Raw genomic sequence first — 19852 nt, forward strand, 5'->3', positions numbered from 1 at the left:
TTGTTTGTTTCAACATGGTCATATTCTGATGTTGTGCTCAAGAAAGGAACTGTTTCTCTTTCGTGTATGGGTCAGTTTATTCTGGGCAACAATAAAGACCCCTACTTAAGAAGCTTAACTAACCAGGTCCTTGAATATGGAAACTATGGAACATCCCAAACAAGGCAGAGCCCACTGAGTAGGTAGTGGAATCTCACTTTCTCCTCCCACCCACTAGTACCCAGAGGGATCAAGTGGTCAGAGAGTGGCAAGACCAGCCCCGAAACTGGAGTCATTCCTCCATTCAGCAAGTATTTATTGAGCACCTACTGTCTCAGCCCCAGGTCTAAGGCCCTTGGAAAATATTAATCAGACATTTTAGGAAGTGGCAGGCATGGAATGTAAGCCATATGGTGGTAGTGATGTTTCTCTCTTCATCTCTTCCTTCTGAGATGCTCTCCTTTTAATACTTCAGGATGGATTCATTTTTCACTTATTTTATCTGCAGACCTCATCAAGAATCAAAACACTTACAGCAGGGGATTGGAGTGAAAGGGGGAAGTCTGGGGAGGCAGCAGCTTACAGATGTGATAGAAACTACATTTCCCTCCATGGATATTGGCCACCATAGTTCTGGAAACTCTAGGACTGACCAGTTTCAAATATTCTATCTCTATGACTGGTACATCCTAGGTACTTGGGTCCTGATGGTTTGCATATACATATGTCCATAGCCACCCTCGGCTTAGGAACCATCTTGGTGCTGGGACTGGGCAGCACAACAGCTCCCCCTGGTGTTCTGGAGGAATGGCCTTGACACTGGAGGGGGGACCTACAAGGGTTGAAAATGAGCTGTTTACCAAGTTCTTTCATGAAGGTAACCACTTATCCATGTTGTGAACTTTAAAAGACCTAGTGTGAAGCCTTAGAGAAAATGGGGAAGTCAGAGCTTTCTCTGGGCTTAAGAATCCTTAGATTCTGTTCTCCTTGTTTCCAGTGATACCTAAGCCCATTTCTTGCTGGTGACAGATGTGAATGTGCACTGAATCTGTAAGATAAGAAAGGCAAGGAGGTCAAACATGAAGACAGAGGAGGTGCTGGAAAAAAAACATAGATATGGCTGCAGTTCATTGTTCACCTGAGTTCTGATGGAGAACTGTGGCCCCTGCTCACTTATCCAAGGGCTGAACTGAAATCCAATTTATCTAGATCTTTGTTTTCCCTCTTTCCTTGATCCCTATTTTTTTTATCTTTCTTTAATTACCAGTCCACTCATGGGAAACAGAAGACACAAAGGAAAATCAAGTCCTTTCCAACCCTGATGATTAATAGCCTGAGACTTATCCTTGTCGGACTTTACTCAAAAAGTTTGGTAATATATATTGAAATTCCAAGAATCCTAACATGTATCTGGTTTCTCCTTTTCTATATAGTCATGGAAATTTGAACACAGAATATCTGGAAATTGACTTATTATATGGATCAACAGAAAATAAAATGGCACCTTTGAAAACTCAAATATGCCCAGACTGGGGCTCTTTGCTAAGAATCTCTTCTGTGTGTTTAATGTGTGCCCATGGGTGGGCATGTGCTCTTTTCAGTCTGTATAAGAAAAAGCATTTTTCAGAATAGAGAAGTCAGGGAATGCAGAATATCATCCATCCCTTCTCTATTTAAGTAGAATAACCCCCTAACCTATCCTAATATATCCTAAATAAGAAGACATCCCCACTGCACTGAATGTTCTCTAACCAATAAAATTTTACAAACTCTTTTGGTTACCACTCCCGATCATTGCCAAAGTTCATCCTAAATGCTCTCTGACACTGCTAATGGGAGGGTGGGTCAATAAAACCTCTCAGAAAAATGATTTGGAAAAAAAATTTATTAAGAATCTGAAGGACATCATCCTCTTTGACTCTGTAACTTCACTTCTATAGCTGTGTCTTAAGAAAATACAAAAAATATAATACTGAAAAACTATGTACATTTTGTATGCATTTTTGCATAAAAATAAATAATTAGAAATGTGCTAAATATAGGATGTTGGTTAATTTAAGTTTATGTAAATCCAAATAACAGAAAATTATGCTGATCCTGTATTGTAGAATGTAATGCAGGAATTATATATGTGTGTATATAAAATGCAAAGATAGATAAATATAAATAGATAGATACACACAATGTTAAATGTTAAAATGATGCATTTTCTGGCTTATTTTTGGCTAAAGACCTAAAGATCAGAGAACAGAATAAGAGGGAGCAAGTATTCCCACACACCAAAGATGGTAGGCAGCCCAGGAAGAGAGCAGTTAACATTCCCCAAAGGAAGCCTTCAGCTAGTAGGGGGTGAAAATCAATGGATGAATGCCCCAGTCTCCCAGCATTGGGAGGGACAATTCTTTTTTTTTTTTTTTAAGATTTTATTTATTTATTTGGCAGACAGAGATCACAAGTAGGCAGAGAGGCAGGCAGAGAGAGAGAGGAAGGGAAGCAGGATCCCTGCTGAGCAGAGATCCTGATGGGGGGGCTTGATCCCAGGACCCTGGGATCATGACCTGAGCTGAAGGCAGAGGCCTAACCCACTGAGCCACCCAGGTGCCCCCCCCCTTTTTTTAAAGATTTTATTTATTTGGGAGGGACAATTCTAAGGTAAATTTCACGTAGTTTCTCACTCAGTTGCCCAGGACCGTCACCAGTTGAGTAACACACTCTATACTCCCCGTTCCCAGGCCCACACACCCTCTTCCCCCATTCCTGCTTCCCAGAATGTACTTCATAATATAAAACTGTACTCAGGTCCTTACCTCAGGCTCTACTGGAGACCGAGTCAAGTTTAGTCACTTCCGAAATGCAACACTTTCTTGAGCACAGGTTTTTAGATCTTTAACACTCAGGAAGGAATCTATCTTCAAAGAGCTTTGGCTTCATCCCCCAGCCAAAGCAAGGAAACAAAAGGAAAATGTGGCTCTCCAACTCAAGCAAGGGAGAGGAAATGCTCAGAGGATACACATGAACTAATAATTCAATGAACTATCCTGTCACACCATCATCATCAGTGCTGTCATTATGACTGTCAAACGCTAAAGATGCTGAAGTCAGAGGCCCTGCTGGGCAGACATTCAGGAACTGGAAAAGATTCCTGAGGGTAGGTCCTGTTTCAGGCAGTTCCTCTGCCTAACACAATTAGCTGGATGCTCCAGCTGTTTGGAAGGGGCCTGTGTTTCAGAGACCACAGTGTTGTACCCACCAAAATGTAGCGCTGAGTATCAGGAATGGGAGGACTCTGTCTTGTTACGAGTCTCTCATTCCCAGTATGGAACCTGAGCCCCACCTAGACAGACAGCTGCCTCTCTTCTTCTTTTTCCTCATGGATTTCAAACTGTGCTTTAGAATAAGGAGGGATTCTGAGGCCAGGAACGAAGTGGCCGTAATAACATGTGGTTCCTCGGGTCTGAAAAGGAAGCCAAAGGAGAGCAAGAGGTCCTGGTTCATTCCCTGATTCTTATCCTTGGCTCCTGGGCCTACAACACCAAACTGAGCCCCTGGACTATTTAATAAACGTGGGCAAGAGAGAAGTGGAACCAACAGGGTCAGTAGTGGTAGATTCCCAAGGTTGAGGACAGAGGTTACAAAGTCAATGTCTTCAGAGTTCAGGCCAGTAATATTAAGTGAAACAAGCAGAGATTTTCAGAGACAAGGGTGAAGAGCGCATGCCCCATCTAAAAGGTACTTTTGAGCTCTAGTCAATTGGGATGCAGTGTTGCTAGACTAATATTTAAGAGCAAGAAAGAAGTCAAAAATCCAAATGGTACATGAAAGTCGCTGACTTCATTGGTAGCAACTAGTTCAAATGTTTTTTGCTCAACCCATGTTGGCCTGCATGGTCCAAACACATCTGTGGACTATAGTTGGCTTCTAAACCATAAGGTAGACATACATCAGGGGAGTGAGATAATCTACTGTAGTTGGAGAATGTATTAAAACAGACATCAGGTAGCATAGTAACAGACAACTTTAAAAGTTTGAAAAAGCAGGAAGAATGGAGAAAGACATTAGGAACTGAGTTACAGACAGGCAAAAGGGACTGCACTCAAACTCATAAACTTACAAACTTCAATTTGGGGCCAGTTTCAACATCTGCCCTTATGAGGTATAAGGATAATGGTGACTTTATGTAGCATTATGACCCCATTGCATCACACAATATCCTGACCCAGGGAATAGCCAGTATCTTTCTTCTTCCTATCACTGGCTTGCCTGCCTGAGGAACATCTGGTTTAGGACTAGTAGGTTCTGTGCTCTAGCCCCACTCCCCTACTCCTACCCTCAACCCTCAAAATTTTCTCTTTTACAAGAAGCCTGAGACTACCAACAAGACAAGTAGGAAGATGACACATTGCATGAAGGCATCCAGAAAGAGATGACGGCCCATGGATAGAAAGGATAAACGATCACAAAGAGTTTAGAAAAGGAATAAAGCTTAACACTTAGGCAAGACCCAAAGAAAGAACTTCCTGTCCCAGGAAGAGCCCGGATGAGGCCCTGGGGGGCTTTAGTCCAGGGGACTGTGAGAGTAGAAAGAACACTCCATTACCTCCGCCTTTCAGTGATTTTTCAAGGTAGTCATTCAGTATGTTTATTCAGTGTGTTTCAGCTGTAAAATTGAGATCATTGTTACAAGATAAGTGAAATAATAGTTAGCACAAACTCCAGATAAGGCCTTGTTGGAACGTGGCCATATGGGCACTCATTTACTGTGGCTGCTTTTGCCTGCAAAAACTACAATGTGTACTATCTGGCCTTTTACTTGCAAGGTTCCCCCCTCAAGTAACTCTATCACCTGACATAACTCACAAAAGTGGCTGTAAGGTGTAACTAGGGTCATGATTTTTTTACTTCATACAGGACTTAATCATCAATAAATATTTAATACCTTAGACACTAAGATTCAAAGATCTTGCCTTTAATTTCAATCTTGGGGCACCTGGTAGGCAGGTCTCCTTGTGCTGCTACTTTTGACTCTAGACTATAAGCTCTTCAATAATACATGTATGTGAACAACATCACATTCTATGTAAATCTGGCAAAAATGGTGAGTGTGGTATAGATAACTGGCACCAGGATGAATCAGGAAAGGCTACTGGCCTCCTTTGTTTTTGCCTTCTCTCCAAGACTACACCAGTGTATGCCAAACACATGACTTACAAGATATAGTAGAGCATTATGACAGAGTACCACCCTAAGACAGAGCAATGACATATTACTACAGGGTACCACAATAAAATAGACTTAATTATAATGTTATAACTAACCTGTTACTGTGGGGTACCATTGCAAGGTATACTTCTATTTAATGCTATAACTAACATGTTACTGCATGTTCTATCTAATGATACCACATGTTATATCCAGTGCTATAACATTACTGTAGGAGCCTCTTTTCCTGGGTCCAGGGACAATCTCTACCCACCCTCATGCTAAGACCAAATGTGCCCACCAAGAGCAAACTGACCATCAGAGAAACCCATGTCCCATCAGGAACAAAAAGCTCATCAATATCTAGACAATACGACAAAACCCAGGAACCTACCTAAGTCTGCTGAACAATAGTTCCTGCATCTTTCAGGTTGTGAAGAAGATAGGAGAATTGGGTTTTGAGGCCTCAAGCTTATAGATCAGTTTATAGATCAGTCTGGCTGGCACATGATTTTTAAAGATTGTGCAACTTAAGGGTAATGTGTTGGGAGTCAGAGATGATGTGGCAGGGAGCCTGCTTCCCCCTCTCTCTCTGCCTGCCTCTCTGCCTACTTGTGATATCTCTCTCTCTCTCTCAAATAAATAAATAAAATATTTAAAATAAATAAATAAATAGAAATTCCAAATACACATAGGCCATTCTAGGCCCTTCTTCATGTTTACAATTCCTGGGCTCCATGTTGATGTGACCTGAACTTTTTTCTAGAAAAATAGGCATCTTCATTACTAATTACCAACAAATGAAGCTAGAAGTATAAACTAATGATCTGGCTGTGGGTTTTCTGGTTGTTGTACCCCAGCCTAGCCAGCTCAAAAAGGTCTACCAGTCTATCAAACCAAGTTAAGTCTTTTTATATCCAGAAAGCATCTCAACCTATCAAGCCAAAACCCAACCATATATTTCATTAGTGAGCCTCTTAAACAGGAACTCTGTATTTTCTTCTGACTCACTTGATTATCCCTTTACCTATATAACCCCACTTCTCCTGTTAACATGAAAAAAGGCAGGGGTACACCAGGTTGCCACAGGTCACCTTTCAGCTGAGCAAAAACACACAAAACACATTCTTCAGTGAAAGGAGAGAGATTTTACTTAGACACCCTGGGGTGGAGATGTAAAATCAACGATGATCATGGTGGTCTTGGGCCTGCACCAAGAGAGGCTTTTCTTTTTCCTGGCCATGGGAGAAAACACGACATGGAAAAACAAGATGTCAAGCAGTGTCTTCAACCAGGGCACTGGCTTATGCTGCTGACTAAGGAAATAAGAATGAAAAAAAACCTAAGATTTATATTCAGGAAACCCATGTGTTATTTTTTTTTTAATATAGGGAGCTTCTAAGCTCAGTTTCTCAGATTTCATGAGACATAAGACCAGGGAGTTTGAGAAACTCACCTTTAAAAAGGTGGGTCCAGGGGTTATGTCAACCTCTCTACTGAATGGGAAGATTAAAGGAAGGCTCTAGCATAAAGAAGGCAAGTAATGAATGCAGAAAGTCTGTTTTTTGGCAGGACTGCTGGAAAGTAGGGTAGAGCTGGGGTTTTGCAGGGAACAGGGAGGCCAGGAAAGAATTGAAGACAGTCTCCAGAAGGCAAATGGAGAACTTTGCTTTGCCAAAAGCATGACATTTTGGAATGCCTGCAAGCCAGGATGACAATTCCTCAGGTTTGAGAGTCCCCTTTTATAATCAGACAATGTCATCAAGGGGCACCTGGGTGGCTCAGTGGGTTGAGCCTCTGCCTTCAGCTCAGGTCATGATCTCAGGGTCCTGGGATCAAGCCCCGCATCGGGCTCTCTGCTCAGCGGGGAGCCTGCTTCCCCTTCCCTCTCTGCCTGCCTCTCTGCCTACTTGTGATCTCTCTCTCTCTCTGTCAAATAAATAAATAAAATCTTAAAAAAAAAAAAAAGAAAGAAAGAAAGAAAATGTCATCAATACCTTGTCTTCCTGTTCTTTTTCTGGCATAACTTCTTTGATTTTTTTCTCTGTAGTGAATCCTTCACACAGCATACTGAACACTTACATCTATGGTACTTCACCATCTTCTTACATTTCCAATTTCTGGCCAACAGCAGAGATCTTATTGCCAAGGCAGCCTCTGTCTGCTGCCCCTTTCCCCCACCCCAGGTCCATTCATCCAAAGCAGCACCCCCATCACTCCCTTTATATACAGAGACAAGTGGCCATGACATGGGAGCTCCTGGTAAAAGGACCTGATGATTGGTGATGCCTTGTCACAATGGCTGAAAGTCAACAAAAGAGCTTAGTTGGGTGGTTAGCGAGTAGTGAGACAATTGGATAAAATCAAGAAAGTACCTATTAGGACTGCTAGAATCAGCTGACTGCCCATCAGTATAGCCCATACGACCAAACCTGAAAGATACGAACAAAGTAAAATTGTTCTGGCCTTTCAGACCCAGTATCTTCAAAGCCTTTATTGGCTGGCACATTTAGGCATTGCTGGTCCCATTATCTTATTTCTAGAAAGAACTTTTTTAGCAAGGATTTGAACACCCATAAATATATCTGCACAAATCAAGATAATAAATATATCTTCCACTCCCAAAAGTTTCCCTGTAACCCTTTGCAACTCCAATCCACAACAATGTGGAGTTCAAAACTCTAGTCCAACTTATCTTGGTTACCTACTATCCTTGCCCTGTCCCCCAGAACCTCACAGAGATATAACTTCAATCTCAAGAAGTTCAATATCTGGGAAGAGAAGATATGCATACAAAAAAATTCTAGACAGAATCTGGTAAATGATATAAAATGTCTCCAAAAGGTGAAGAGTTCATTGAAGAAGTAATTATAGAATTTGGGACATTGTTTTGAGTCTTGAAGGACATATAAGTATTTAATAAGTAAAGGTGCTAAAATTTAACAGTTGAAGTAAGACACTGAATTTCCCATGAACACCTGTACATTTCTACATTTCAAATAACCCAACTTAGCTGAAACAGCAGAGGTTCCCTGAGGGTGAGAACAGAAGACATGGCTAGAAAGCAAGGTTAAGGTTGAGAGGGCCAATATGAAAACTTCAAAGGCACTAAAGAGTTTCCCAAATGTTTTGAACAAGAGTGACATGATTAGTTTTGCTTTAGGAAGTTTATTTGGACAACAGTTAGCATGAAAATAGAGATTCAAGTAGCTTCAATAATCATTTAATCCCGAAGTAACAAGGATCGGTCAATGGCTGCCACCCCAGCACATGAAAACATCAGCATCATAAAGGACGACTCAACATGGACAAGAAAGGAGAGAGAAGACTGCAGGAACACACCTGGATGGTTGTTGGGTGGTGCCAGAAGGCAAAAACTGGCAGGAGGGCCCCAAGACATAAGTCATCTTCTCTTTTCCTTCAAAGCTTGGTTTCAAGCACACTTGCTGAACAATGGTTCTCCCCCTCCAAGAGGATCCATCTCATGTGGGGACAAGGGAGGTGATAACCCAAGCACCTCCCACAGTCCCTCTGATTTCCTGCCTCTTGCACACTCTAGGAGGCAAGAATTTCTACAGTACTCTTTTTCTTTTAACATAAGACCTAAGGTTTTAATCCCACTGAATGTAACAAAGATTGGAGAGAGAAAGAGAGAGAAGAAAAAGAGGGACATAGAGTTGTATTTAAACAACCTATATACACATTTGTGAAGTTGAGTTTAATTTATTCTATGTCCTCTTTCACCAAAAGTTACTAACAATCCAGCTGTTTCCACATCCACAGAATTCAGATTTTTAAACTAAAAGGATTGGACTCAATGATCATAATATTATGTCCTAGAGATGGTTTGATAGAACTACTGATTTGTTCATCCAAATTTGTGTTGAGGATCTGTGGTTGCCTCTGGGCCTGTGTGTTTCTGTGCTCTTTCCTATACATTCATGGTGGCATGGGTCAGAGTGGGGAATGGACAGAAAGGAAGTAATAGAGCTGTGTTTGTGAGATCCAAAATTATGACTAAAGCATGCCTGAGAACTCACCAACCTAGGCACATATCAACATGGATTCCCCCTATCTCACACACATCAAATGCGTGAATAAATCTATACTTTGTGAACAAGATATCTTTACTCCAGAACTTTGTGTTGATAAATAATAGTAATCCACCTCTCAGTTGGCAAGGATTTATTGACAATTTCTTAAGTGCCTATCTTTGTGCTCAATGTTTTTTAAAAATTGTAAAATATGTCTTACATGAAAAATCAATCTAGTTTCTCACACAAGAACATCTCAGCTCCTCCATTTATTAGCTGCAGGATCTTGGACAAATTATCCAACACCACTGGTCCTGGAACACTGCAATAATAATATCAACCTCACAGAGGTTAATAATATCAACTTCACATAAATAGGTTAATATCTCTAGATTACTTACCACATTTCTGGCCCTGTTCCAAGCACAAACTATTATCTTGGCTCTGTACTCCCAGAGTGTAAGGTGCTTGAAGGAAGATACAAATGTGAAATAATAAGGACCAGTCAGGACTGGATGTACATCCCAAACTGCAGACTTATCTATCTCTAAAGGAGGAAGTTAGGGTCAGGTAGGGGTGAAGGAAATATGGGTAAAGTGAGTCTGCAAGAACTTTCTATGTCAGAGAATAGTGGTTAAATAGAAGGCTTACCTTCTTCTTCTCAAAAACAACCTCTACTCTCCACTACCTCACCTCATGTCTCTCTTCTACCCACTGCCCTCTTGACTACACCCCCTACTCTGTCTCTGCAGGACCCTAAATGTCACATGCTCTACAAAGTCAAATAAGGTAGGACTGAAAAATGAGATGAGGTTCCTCCAGTGTCTACACAGTGCCTGGCACTCCAGCGAGTGCTATGGGCACCCCACATCTGGCGCTTTCATGTTACTTTGCAAACTCACTCTTTCCTGAGTTTTATTTTGCTGTCTCCTTCCTCAGCTGCCTCCCCTGAAATGCCTAAATGTTGATGACAAATCCCATAATTTTGTCCTTAGACCACCTCTTCACCTTCTGTAGGTTCAACTATACAAAACTCTATTTTGCCAATGCTCAGCTCTACCTCATCAGCCTAGATACCTATATCTCATTTGTCCACTGAGCACATGGTAGTGGATATTAGGTCTGTCCAGTAGTCATCTCCATCTGTGCAAAACCAAAACCAGTACTTTCTGTCCAAATGTAGGTGCTGCTCTAGTACCTACTGGAGGTCATGGTGCTTATTCACTCAGGACAGAAGTCTAGGACTCAAACTTTCCCTTCATAGCTCTTTCCCGTCCTCTCCTCAGTCACCTCAGTGTTTCATAATCCACCCCTTCTTCTCCATCCCCATCACTGACTTGGGCCAGTGTCCTCTGGGTTTTAATATTCAAGCCTTTTGTCCATATTTCTCTTCTTGGTGAACATTAAGTATATGTCACCCCCTAGGTGATTAAACTTCCTGCCTCTATCTACCATGGCAGCAAATACATGAGGAGAGACTGTACAAAAGCACTAAAATTAAGTAGATGCAGTTTTAATTCCCTCCTCTGTCATTTAGTATTTATGTGTCCTTGAGCAATTTCCTGAAGCCTATAAGGAAGTAATTTCCAACTGGGCATTTAGTTTCCTCATTAGTAAAATAATAGGATTGCCATTGAGTCCCTGTCCTTCTGGCTTTAACTAAAAGAAGATTTTTAAGACCAGAGAAATAAAATAATCTATCCAAGTTTAGTAGGTCAAGAGGCTTGGATCCAGAAAAATCAGTCTGACTAAACTTTGAAGGAAATCATCCGAGGTCCTACTGCTCAGCCCTTCTCCTGTAGTTTGGTCGCTGATCTCATACAGACTTTGTGACATCCCAGAGTGGGGAAGTCCCAGGCCACAGTGGCCTAGTTTCAGATGCTCCCCCTGCCCCATCTCAAGGCTCAGAAAACCATTTTCTGGTAAATAACCAGAAAACCCATGTTGGGATTGTAACATCTACCATGACTGAGTGCAGCCACCCAGTCAGCCAACCTACCATGACGGATACAGCAATGTTGCCCATCCCTTAGGACTCAGAGGACTTTCTTCAGGAGCTTAGAAAAATGTACCACCAAGGAGAACATGGGGGAGAAAGAGGAAAGCAACTGGTGAGTTCTTGACTATGTGGTCCTGGGGGAGTGTAGGAGGAGTAAAGGGAGCATTTGGGGGATGCGTAAGAGGAGGGGAGAGAGGAGGTGTTGATGAAGGCATTACTGAAGAGGCTTCATTCATTCTCAGGTACATGGCATGTCCTCATTGAGAAGCAAGCCATTTACAAGTATTCATCAAGCCCCCATTATGAATAAGATCTTAACCAGCTCTCCTGGATTATAAAGATGAATTAGATAGCAATGTCTCAATCTGGATGTTTACCATTAGAAGAGAAACAGCCCTGTACTTGGGGGACCTGAGGCTTGGTTTATGCTCTGTTATCACGATCCAGAGCATATCTTCTAACAAGAGGCCAGTGTAATCATCTTACCCTGGGTCCCACAAATAATGTAGCTTATTCCAGGGAGACATGCCTTATGAGGAACAGGCATTGTAGGGAGTTTCAAGTAAGTCAGGCCAAACCATAGCTAAAAGGATAACAAAACCATAAGGAAAAATCTGGAAAATGCCAAGGTGGCCTTGTGTGCCCATTTGAAGAACTTTCTGAGACTCTCTCACCCTAACCAGGGAAATTTATAACTTCTATTTTGTCTTTGCTTCCTTACAGCATGGAAAAACTGTCCAGAACTATTGCAGGACAATGCTCTATAGGGGATACAAATATTTCCACGTGGTGATTACCAGTACTTACCAGAACTCCAGAGCACCTCTGTGGCCTTACCCTCCACATTTCCTCCCAGAACAAAAATGAAACTGCCCATCATTGAGAATTTCTTGATCAATAAAATCTGATCACTGCAACACTCAAAGAATCTGCGTCTTTTGGGGGGGGCATCAGTGGGGGAAGAGGGTCATTATTGAAAGCGAAGGCTTTGGTTTAAAGATTTCACTAGGCAGTCATACCTGCTGTCCCAGCATGGGGTGTATGAAGGGCAAAGTGTCACCAGATCTTTGTGTTTTGGACCACAGAATTGCAGGAATTGTGAAAGATTTGCTTTGTCCCCCTTCTTTAGTATAAATACAGCTAAACCTACTTTTCAAAATATGAGAATTCTGCTCAAAAGAACAATGCCGAAACCAAATAGGCAACAATTCGGTCAGACAAGCTTTCTTTGTCAGTTCTAATTCTTGAGATCCTTGAAAGGCAAAGTAAAATTGTTCTACCAACATTTCTTCTCTCTTTCACCCGCATTGCTCACCACTAAGAGTAGGAAGTGGAGCTTCTTCATAACGGGTCAGAGAGATATCATTGAATTATGATGTTCTCCCTTGACCTAAATTTGGTTAGTAGAGTTATAATAGGCAATTATATTAAAAATAATCCAGAAATACTGAGAGTCTCCTCTGGCCAATGTACCCTACCAACATATTGGTCACAATGCCTTACAATGATAGTATTAAGGCATTGACCCTTGACTGTGGCAACAGTCTGTCACTCTGGTCCTTGGCCATTTTTGGTGACAGCTCCTCTTCCTTTCACAGGGCAGCCGTCCTCAAACTCAGTGACATGATGGTGGTTGGTGGGTGGGATGATTTCAAGAGGGCAAAGGTTCCAGGCATGTGGCTCCCAGAACATGAGTGGTGAAGGGAAAACCAGAGAGAGAGCACAGAAAGGAAGAAAGAGAGGAAAGGTCATAAATTTTAACAGTAGTGCCTGATGGCAGATTGGCAAGAGACCTGCCCTGGAGATGGAGAGATCTGGGATTGAGATCTAAGTTTGCCTATAATTTGTGACTTTGGCCAAGTTATCCTTCATCCCCAGACCTATTTATTAGGAAACTGTTTTCTAGCAACCCTACCAACTCAAAGTTCTTTACTCCAGTTTGTGGATGGATAAAACACATTTGTTCCTAAAGACCACATGAAGCCAAATAATGGAATATGTGTGATAGTTTCATATGGTAATACACCCTTTCTATTTTCAGACCACAGCCCTATTTTTGCCTTATGGCTGCAGGGAACTATATCCTCAGTGCATTCCAGCAAGGAATAGCTTCTTCTTCACCATGGTATAGACAGGTCATATGGTCAGTGGGGCCAGGGGAGTAGTTAATGTGGAAACTTTATTTGGAAGCTTCAGAAGCATAAAATTTGGATTTACTTTGTGTACTATTACATAATGTGGTCTTATTGTTAATAGTTACAAAAGGAATGGACATATTCAAATAACTTTTTGTAAGTCCAAAAATAACAACAAAAATAAAACTTTGAATTCTCTCCAAGTAAGAATTTCAAATTTGTACAGAAGACCTCCAAAGTCACACCCTACCTTTAAGAACTCACTATGTCCCCCACCCAGTACTCTGTCTTCCTTCAGTATTAGATTCCTTCACCATGACCCTAGCAGCACATGTAAGACAGAGAAGGCAGAAGATGGAGAGTGAAGGCAGTAAAGAGCAGTGGATAGTCTCTGGCATAGGAATCAGCAATTCCGGGTTGAGCCATGTCTTTTGCACTACCAGGGTGCAGCCCTTAGACAAGCCTCTTGACCTCCAAAAGGAGGAGGTTGAGGTGACTCCTGAGGAACCTCGCAGGGCCACTGGTCTTGCGATGTGTCTCCTGCCTTTTAGCAGCCCAAACTCTCTCTTCCTGGAAAATAGAAATTGTTTATGGAAAAACAGTTTAGGAAAGCAGTCAACAAGGATGGGAAAGGAGCCTGGAGGACAAATGAGGAAAGAATCTCAACAAATTTTCAGGCGGAATCCAGACATCCTCAGAAACAAGATCCTTCCTTTTTTCCCAGACTGGATGGAAAGAGGCAAATGGAGTTGAGATCCCTCCTTCCTTGGTTTTGGGCTCTGGTTTCTCCTCATTCCCTACTGGAGACATCAGATGAGTCCTGAGCTCAGAGACCGCTGCCCCTATTGAGACCCCTCTCTCAGCAGCTTTCTCATCTCATAATCTTCCCCTGAGCCCCCTTCGCCTGCCCAAACAGCAGCAGCAACAGCAAGAACAAGAGCAAAGAAGACAGAGCATGCATGTGAACAAGGTAGAAGGTCCCCACTTCTCAGCTGAGGTCAACATCTGGAGAGACTTGGGTTTTAGAAAGAGATTCAGACTGAGTCATCTACATGTGTAAGGACTGTCAGAAACTTTTCCATTTTCCTTCTTAATAAACCAATTCCTGGCCTGCTGGTGAGATCCAGCCCTGAAGAAGACATCTATTGGACTTACTAGGAAAATTAATAGAGTGAGTTTGAATTGAAGAGGTGAGATGGGACCCCACTAGAGATCTGACTTCTAAAACAGTGACGCCCAAAGCCTCTGCCCCTTCCTAACCTAAGAAAGGGACCATTGGGAGTGCTGGCTTCCAAACTTTTCCCCACAACACCACTTTGGTCATCCTTCTGGGAGATAAAGACTACTATTCTGTTTATCCACCTGTTTTCAAGCAAGATAACACTCTGCTCCAAGACAGAGAGGGCTGATAGCTCCCCTTTTAAAAAGACAAGAACTTCAGTTCTCTCTTCATGTCCCCTTAGCAATATCAGAAAATATCCATTTCCTTGCATCAAGAGAAATAAAGCTAAGACCCACCAGGAAAGCATGGAGGAAATTGTTTTATTGGGCATCTCTGTTATTCCTATGCTGGATTATTTGAAGGAGCTCATGTAAACACTCTGTGCCTCAGTTTCTTCATCCAAAAAAGAAGAAGAGGAGGAGGAAAGAAAAAGAAAAGAATTAGAGATAAGAAGACAGCCAGCAGACTGGATTCACAAACAGTTTTCAAAAAAAAAAAAGAAAAATTGGCTCCAGGTTCACTAAAGGTCAGGAGTGAACTCATTGTGCTCTATCTAAATTGCCCTTGGCTCAAGCAACACTGGGGCAGAAACAGAGACGGGCAGCAGTGCCCAATGCTCAACCCTGCTTTGTCCTCAGTCCAGGAGGCCTGAGCCAGAAGCCAACCCAAACACCCACAGCCCCAGCCCCAACTGGCCTGCAAGAGCTTTCCCCTACACTGGGCTCTCTGCTGTTGGACTTTCTCAGCATGGGTGTCTGAAACCACATTCCTTAACCCTAGGCGAAAGGGAACTCTTCTTGTTTGTTCATCAGTTCTCAAGTCTGGCTGCCTTATTCCCTGTGATCTCAGCTTCCCCTGGGCAGAGTGGGTCTTTGGGGATAGAATGGACTCGGGGCAGTGGGGAGAGAAATGCTATCCGGTCTCCAGGACCATCCAGAAAATGTCTTTCCAACTAAAGAGGCTAGTTCCTCTGCAAATGCTTTAGTCAGCAGGCACAGGAGCAAGGGGGCCTATGATGGAGACAATGTCTTTTTGACCCTTCCCTGTCTAGAAATACTCCTATGTGGTATCCAGAGTCATTCTGTGTCTTACTCTCTATCCTCATAATACCCAAGAAGTGAGAATGAACAGATGTTTATTGACCACCTACCGTGGACTGTGTCAGTACCCGTGGAAAATGCAGTAGAAATAAAAAATACAACCCCTAACTATAAGGTGCCCACAGCAAAAGTCAGATGTCAGAGATCACCTAACCCAACCAGTTCATTTACAAAATAAAGAGACTGAAGTCCAAAGAAGTGATACTTAGGGCACAGTCGGGATAAGAACCAAGACACAATGCCTCCTCTTGAAATCAGACTAATGCATACTATACAGCAATATGGGCATGGAACAGGGTGTCACACACTTAGGTTTGGTTGACTTTGAGAACACTATTAAGGACCATGAACATTGGACAAATTACAAAAAACAATGAGAATTTGAGAAGTCAAGGAAGCCTTCCCTGGAGAGGTGGGATGAAATAGGGAGGATTTAGATAGTTAGGAAAATCGAAGGATTTGTTATTTATTCAACCCTTATTGGGCCCTTATTGGGCTCCTGCTCTGTGAAAGGATTGTTCAAGGCCTCGAGAACACAGAGCAGCAAACATAAGTTTTAAACTTCTGCTTTTGTGGATCTTGCTTATAGGAGGAACAAGACTGGAGTGTACAAGAAAGTCCCAAGATACAACAAGGCAAACCCACAGCCTATTTCCAGAGGTCCTCCCTCTTTGAGGGAATCGAAGTCTCCAACAGAACCCACCTGGAAACAGGATAATGGAAAATGTCCATTATGGTGGCTTTTCAAGGAACCCGGGTTTCAAAACATGACTTGTCCTTTTACCTATAGGCATCAGAAATGCCAAGAGTGGAACTTGAACTAGTTCTCTTCTCTAGAAAAGTCAACCAACTTTTGCTAAGAACGTGATGCATGAAAGGTGCTTGGTTCTTAAATGAGGATGATGGCAGGGGAGAGAGAAAGAGGGACAGAAAGAGGAAGTAATGACCCAGTTCCACTGAAATGTTTTTGAAAGGACTGAATATAAGGTATGAAGGAGGAAGAAGAAAAGCTTGGCTATTGAATCCATTGCTGGGGAAGTTGGAGAGGGTAGATATCTCCAGCTCACGCTTCTACTTGGAGCTCCACACCCATGAACCCAGCAATCATACAATATCTCTATTTGGAAATCTCAAAGGCAGCTCAAACCTGAAATGTTTTAAACCAAAATGCATGATGATCCCTGTCCCCATGTCTAGACTTTATCCCATGGAGTGGCACCAGCATCCAGATAGCTGTATTACACAAAAAAGCCACACCTTCTGCACCTTCTGCTGTCACCAACCAAAGCCAGTCCATCCTTCACCAAGTCTGTATCTCCTGTCCACATCTCTACATCTTGATCGACACCATTTCTGGCCCAGGCCTGAGCCATTATCAAATATTTCTCTCTCCTGAACCACTACTATTGGTGCTAAAATCTCCCTTTATTCACTCTACATCCCCATCAATCTACCTTCCACATAATCTTGTCACATTACTCTCATAAACATTTTTCCATGGCTTCCCAATGCACGTGAGCCTAGTCTGGTCTCTGCTTCTCTCTCCAACCTCATCCTGGACCATGTCAAGATGTAATTATCCTGGAGACTGTTGGGAAGTGATTATTTACTGATTTGTGCAGATTTCTGATGGCTTTCTCCCTGATGAGGCTGAAAGCCACCATGAAAACAGGTCTAAGTCTGGTTTTATCCATAACTATTTTATCCATAACTATTTTTCTAGCACCTAAGTGCATAGTGTATATTAGGTGATCAATAAATATTTGATGACCGAATTTTTTTAAATGGTAAAGCCAATGGTTCTCAACAGAGGGTGATTGTACCCCTCCCCCAAGTCAATGTTCGGAAACATTTTTGGTTGTCACAGCTACTGGCATCTACTGGTAGAAGTCAGGGATGCTTTCAAACATCCTCTGATGCACAGGAGAGCCCCAGAAAATTACTCACCCCATAGTGTCATAGTTAGAGGAAAGAGAAGGAATATTTTTATTTTGCTCATATTGGATTGGGTTTCATAGAGTCACATCCTTACAGAAATACATTTGTGATCTCCTAGTGCTATAAGAGATTGAAACACACACACATACCCACACTCAACGAAGCCATTAAATTTCCTACAGGCAGGAGATACCTATTCTAATGGTATCTTGTACTCCCCAGATGCCTGGCACAGAATTGAAATTGAATTGCTCAATAACACCTGTCTGGGAATCCTCATTTAACATAAAAAGGGCCTCAAAATTGAGGGTAGCCTTGAGTTGCATTAGAGGGGCCACCTTATTTCTCATATATGACCCAAGTGTAACAAAGGCCACTGACATCACAGTGGAGCCCCACCCATCTGCTAAGCCACACCCCTTCACAGTCACAATGGCTAAGGCCTTAAATACCCAGACTCCTGGCCTCCGGGCCCTGCAAAGCCCCTCATTTTGGCAGAAATTACAATGTCGACCAGCCGCAAATTAAAGAGCCATGGCATGAGGAGGGGCAAGAACCGAGCTCCTCACAAGGGAGTAAAGAGAGGTGGCAGCAAAAGAAAATACCGGAAGGGAAGCTTGAAGAGTAGGAAACGGGGCGATGATGGTAAGTAGGGACAAGCAGGAGAGCAGTCAAACATGGGGGACTCACCCCAGGGGCCCTCCCTCTTGGAGTTGGTTTCTCCCGGACCCAGAATCTCAGCCTGAGAATTTCATTTCCAGTTCAGTTCCCACTGGGGCAGGAAGAGGAGAATGGGGATGTTCTAACCTGTGTCCCTGTTGCAACCATGTCCTTCCCCTACAGCCAATCGCAATTACCGCTCCCACTTGTGATGCCACCCATGGGCTCTGTCCTGGTGGACTTCATACAGCACCAGGCAGCAATGAGAGGATGACAGCCAGAGAAGAGCCTATCGTGTGGGTAAAATGCCAATCGTGACGAAATGAGGAATGTATATGTTGGCTGTTTCTCCTCAACATCTCAATAAAATTTTGAGAACCGAAAATGTGTCTCCATCTTTTTGCTGGAAAATGGGTTTGGGCAGACTTGGGAAAGAATCATGTTAAATGGCTTCATACCTGTCAATTCTTCTCCTTTAACATGATCTTGGATAATATCAAGAGTAATTTGTGTGGCCAGCACGGGCTGGCCACCATCACCATTCTTTGGTCTTGGTCTCCATGTGCAATCTCCCTCCTCACCCTCCTCACTATGGAAAGGGACCAGAGAGGAGAGACCTGGAAGAAATGCAGTCCTCAGTGCCAGTTAAGAGCCATAAAATCTAAGGGGTTAATAAGGGAACCCTGAACCATGGGCTAAACTAAAGCTAAAAGAAAAATCCCAGGGATGGTTACAGAAGTCTCCGTGCTAATTTATCTGATTATGTATGAGCAGGACTAGCAGACTGTTAGGGGAGACCCTTACCCTGTGTCAGCAGGGATATTGGCCAGGCAATCCAGCTGGTGAGAATCTGATGTCATAAATGAACCTTAGGTGTGTCTGCAATTAAGGATATATCCTTAGAATGTTTAAACCTCACACTCTACAACACTCTACCTTGCTCTACCTGGTTTGTATCTCTGGCCAGGGAGCCAGGGGTCCGACACCTCTTCTCAGTAGCCACCCCCTCAGGGGATATTTTGCTTGAGGAGTGACCAGGGTAGCTCAGGATGGAACGGAAACAAGATCTTAATTAAAGCAAGCCACCCACTTGGGATCCTGAAAGGGGAAGCAACCAGGAAAGGCTATAAGAGACTATGAGAGGAGCGTGAGGTTGGGTATGAAGTTTTCACCCCCCACCAACAACTCACAGTTTTGCCACCTGCTTCCTAGGTCTGAGGTGGTCAGTTGATGGCGAAGAGAACAAAGACTGCAGGAAAAATGCAGGTCACCGAATAAAGACTTTTCCTGTCTTTTCCCCATTAGGCACACAGACACTTTTAATTCATATTTCCCTCCAGTTTCCATTCCCTCATCTTCCACAGTTTTACCACCTCCTCTTCTTTCCTAAACCTCTGGGTGTGTACCAAGCCCTGCCCTCCCTGATCCAAAATGACTGGCTCTCTCATTCTCTTGTGCCCTCTGTCTCCATGTAAAGAAAGCCTGAGAGATCCTTGCAACATGTCAAGCTTTTGCTGGTCGAAATAGAAATAGGATTTAATTGGGTCCTGAGGACACAGTAAGCTGGCATCTGGGTGCCAGATGTT

The 19852-nt window shown here is 42.7% G+C and overlaps 1 protein-coding gene across 1 annotated transcript; it reads left to right on the forward strand.

Annotated features, from left to right (window-relative positions):
- Positions 1–18112: 18112 nt before the first annotated feature.
- On the forward strand, positions 18113–18478 carry TNP1 (transition protein 1; the record flags this gene model as incomplete). The annotated part of the gene is made up of 2 exons (XM_080799198.1): positions 18113–18251; positions 18450–18478. 2 exons carry the CDS (start codon positions 18113–18115, stop codon positions 18476–18478), a joined length of 168 nt encoding a protein of 55 aa, XP_080655324.1.
- Positions 18479–19852: the final 1374 nt, after the last annotated feature.

Source organism: Martes martes (genome assembly GCF_963455335.1).
Source record: "Martes martes genome assembly, chromosome: 3".
NCBI lineage: Eukaryota > Metazoa > Chordata > Mammalia > Carnivora > Mustelidae > Martes > Martes martes.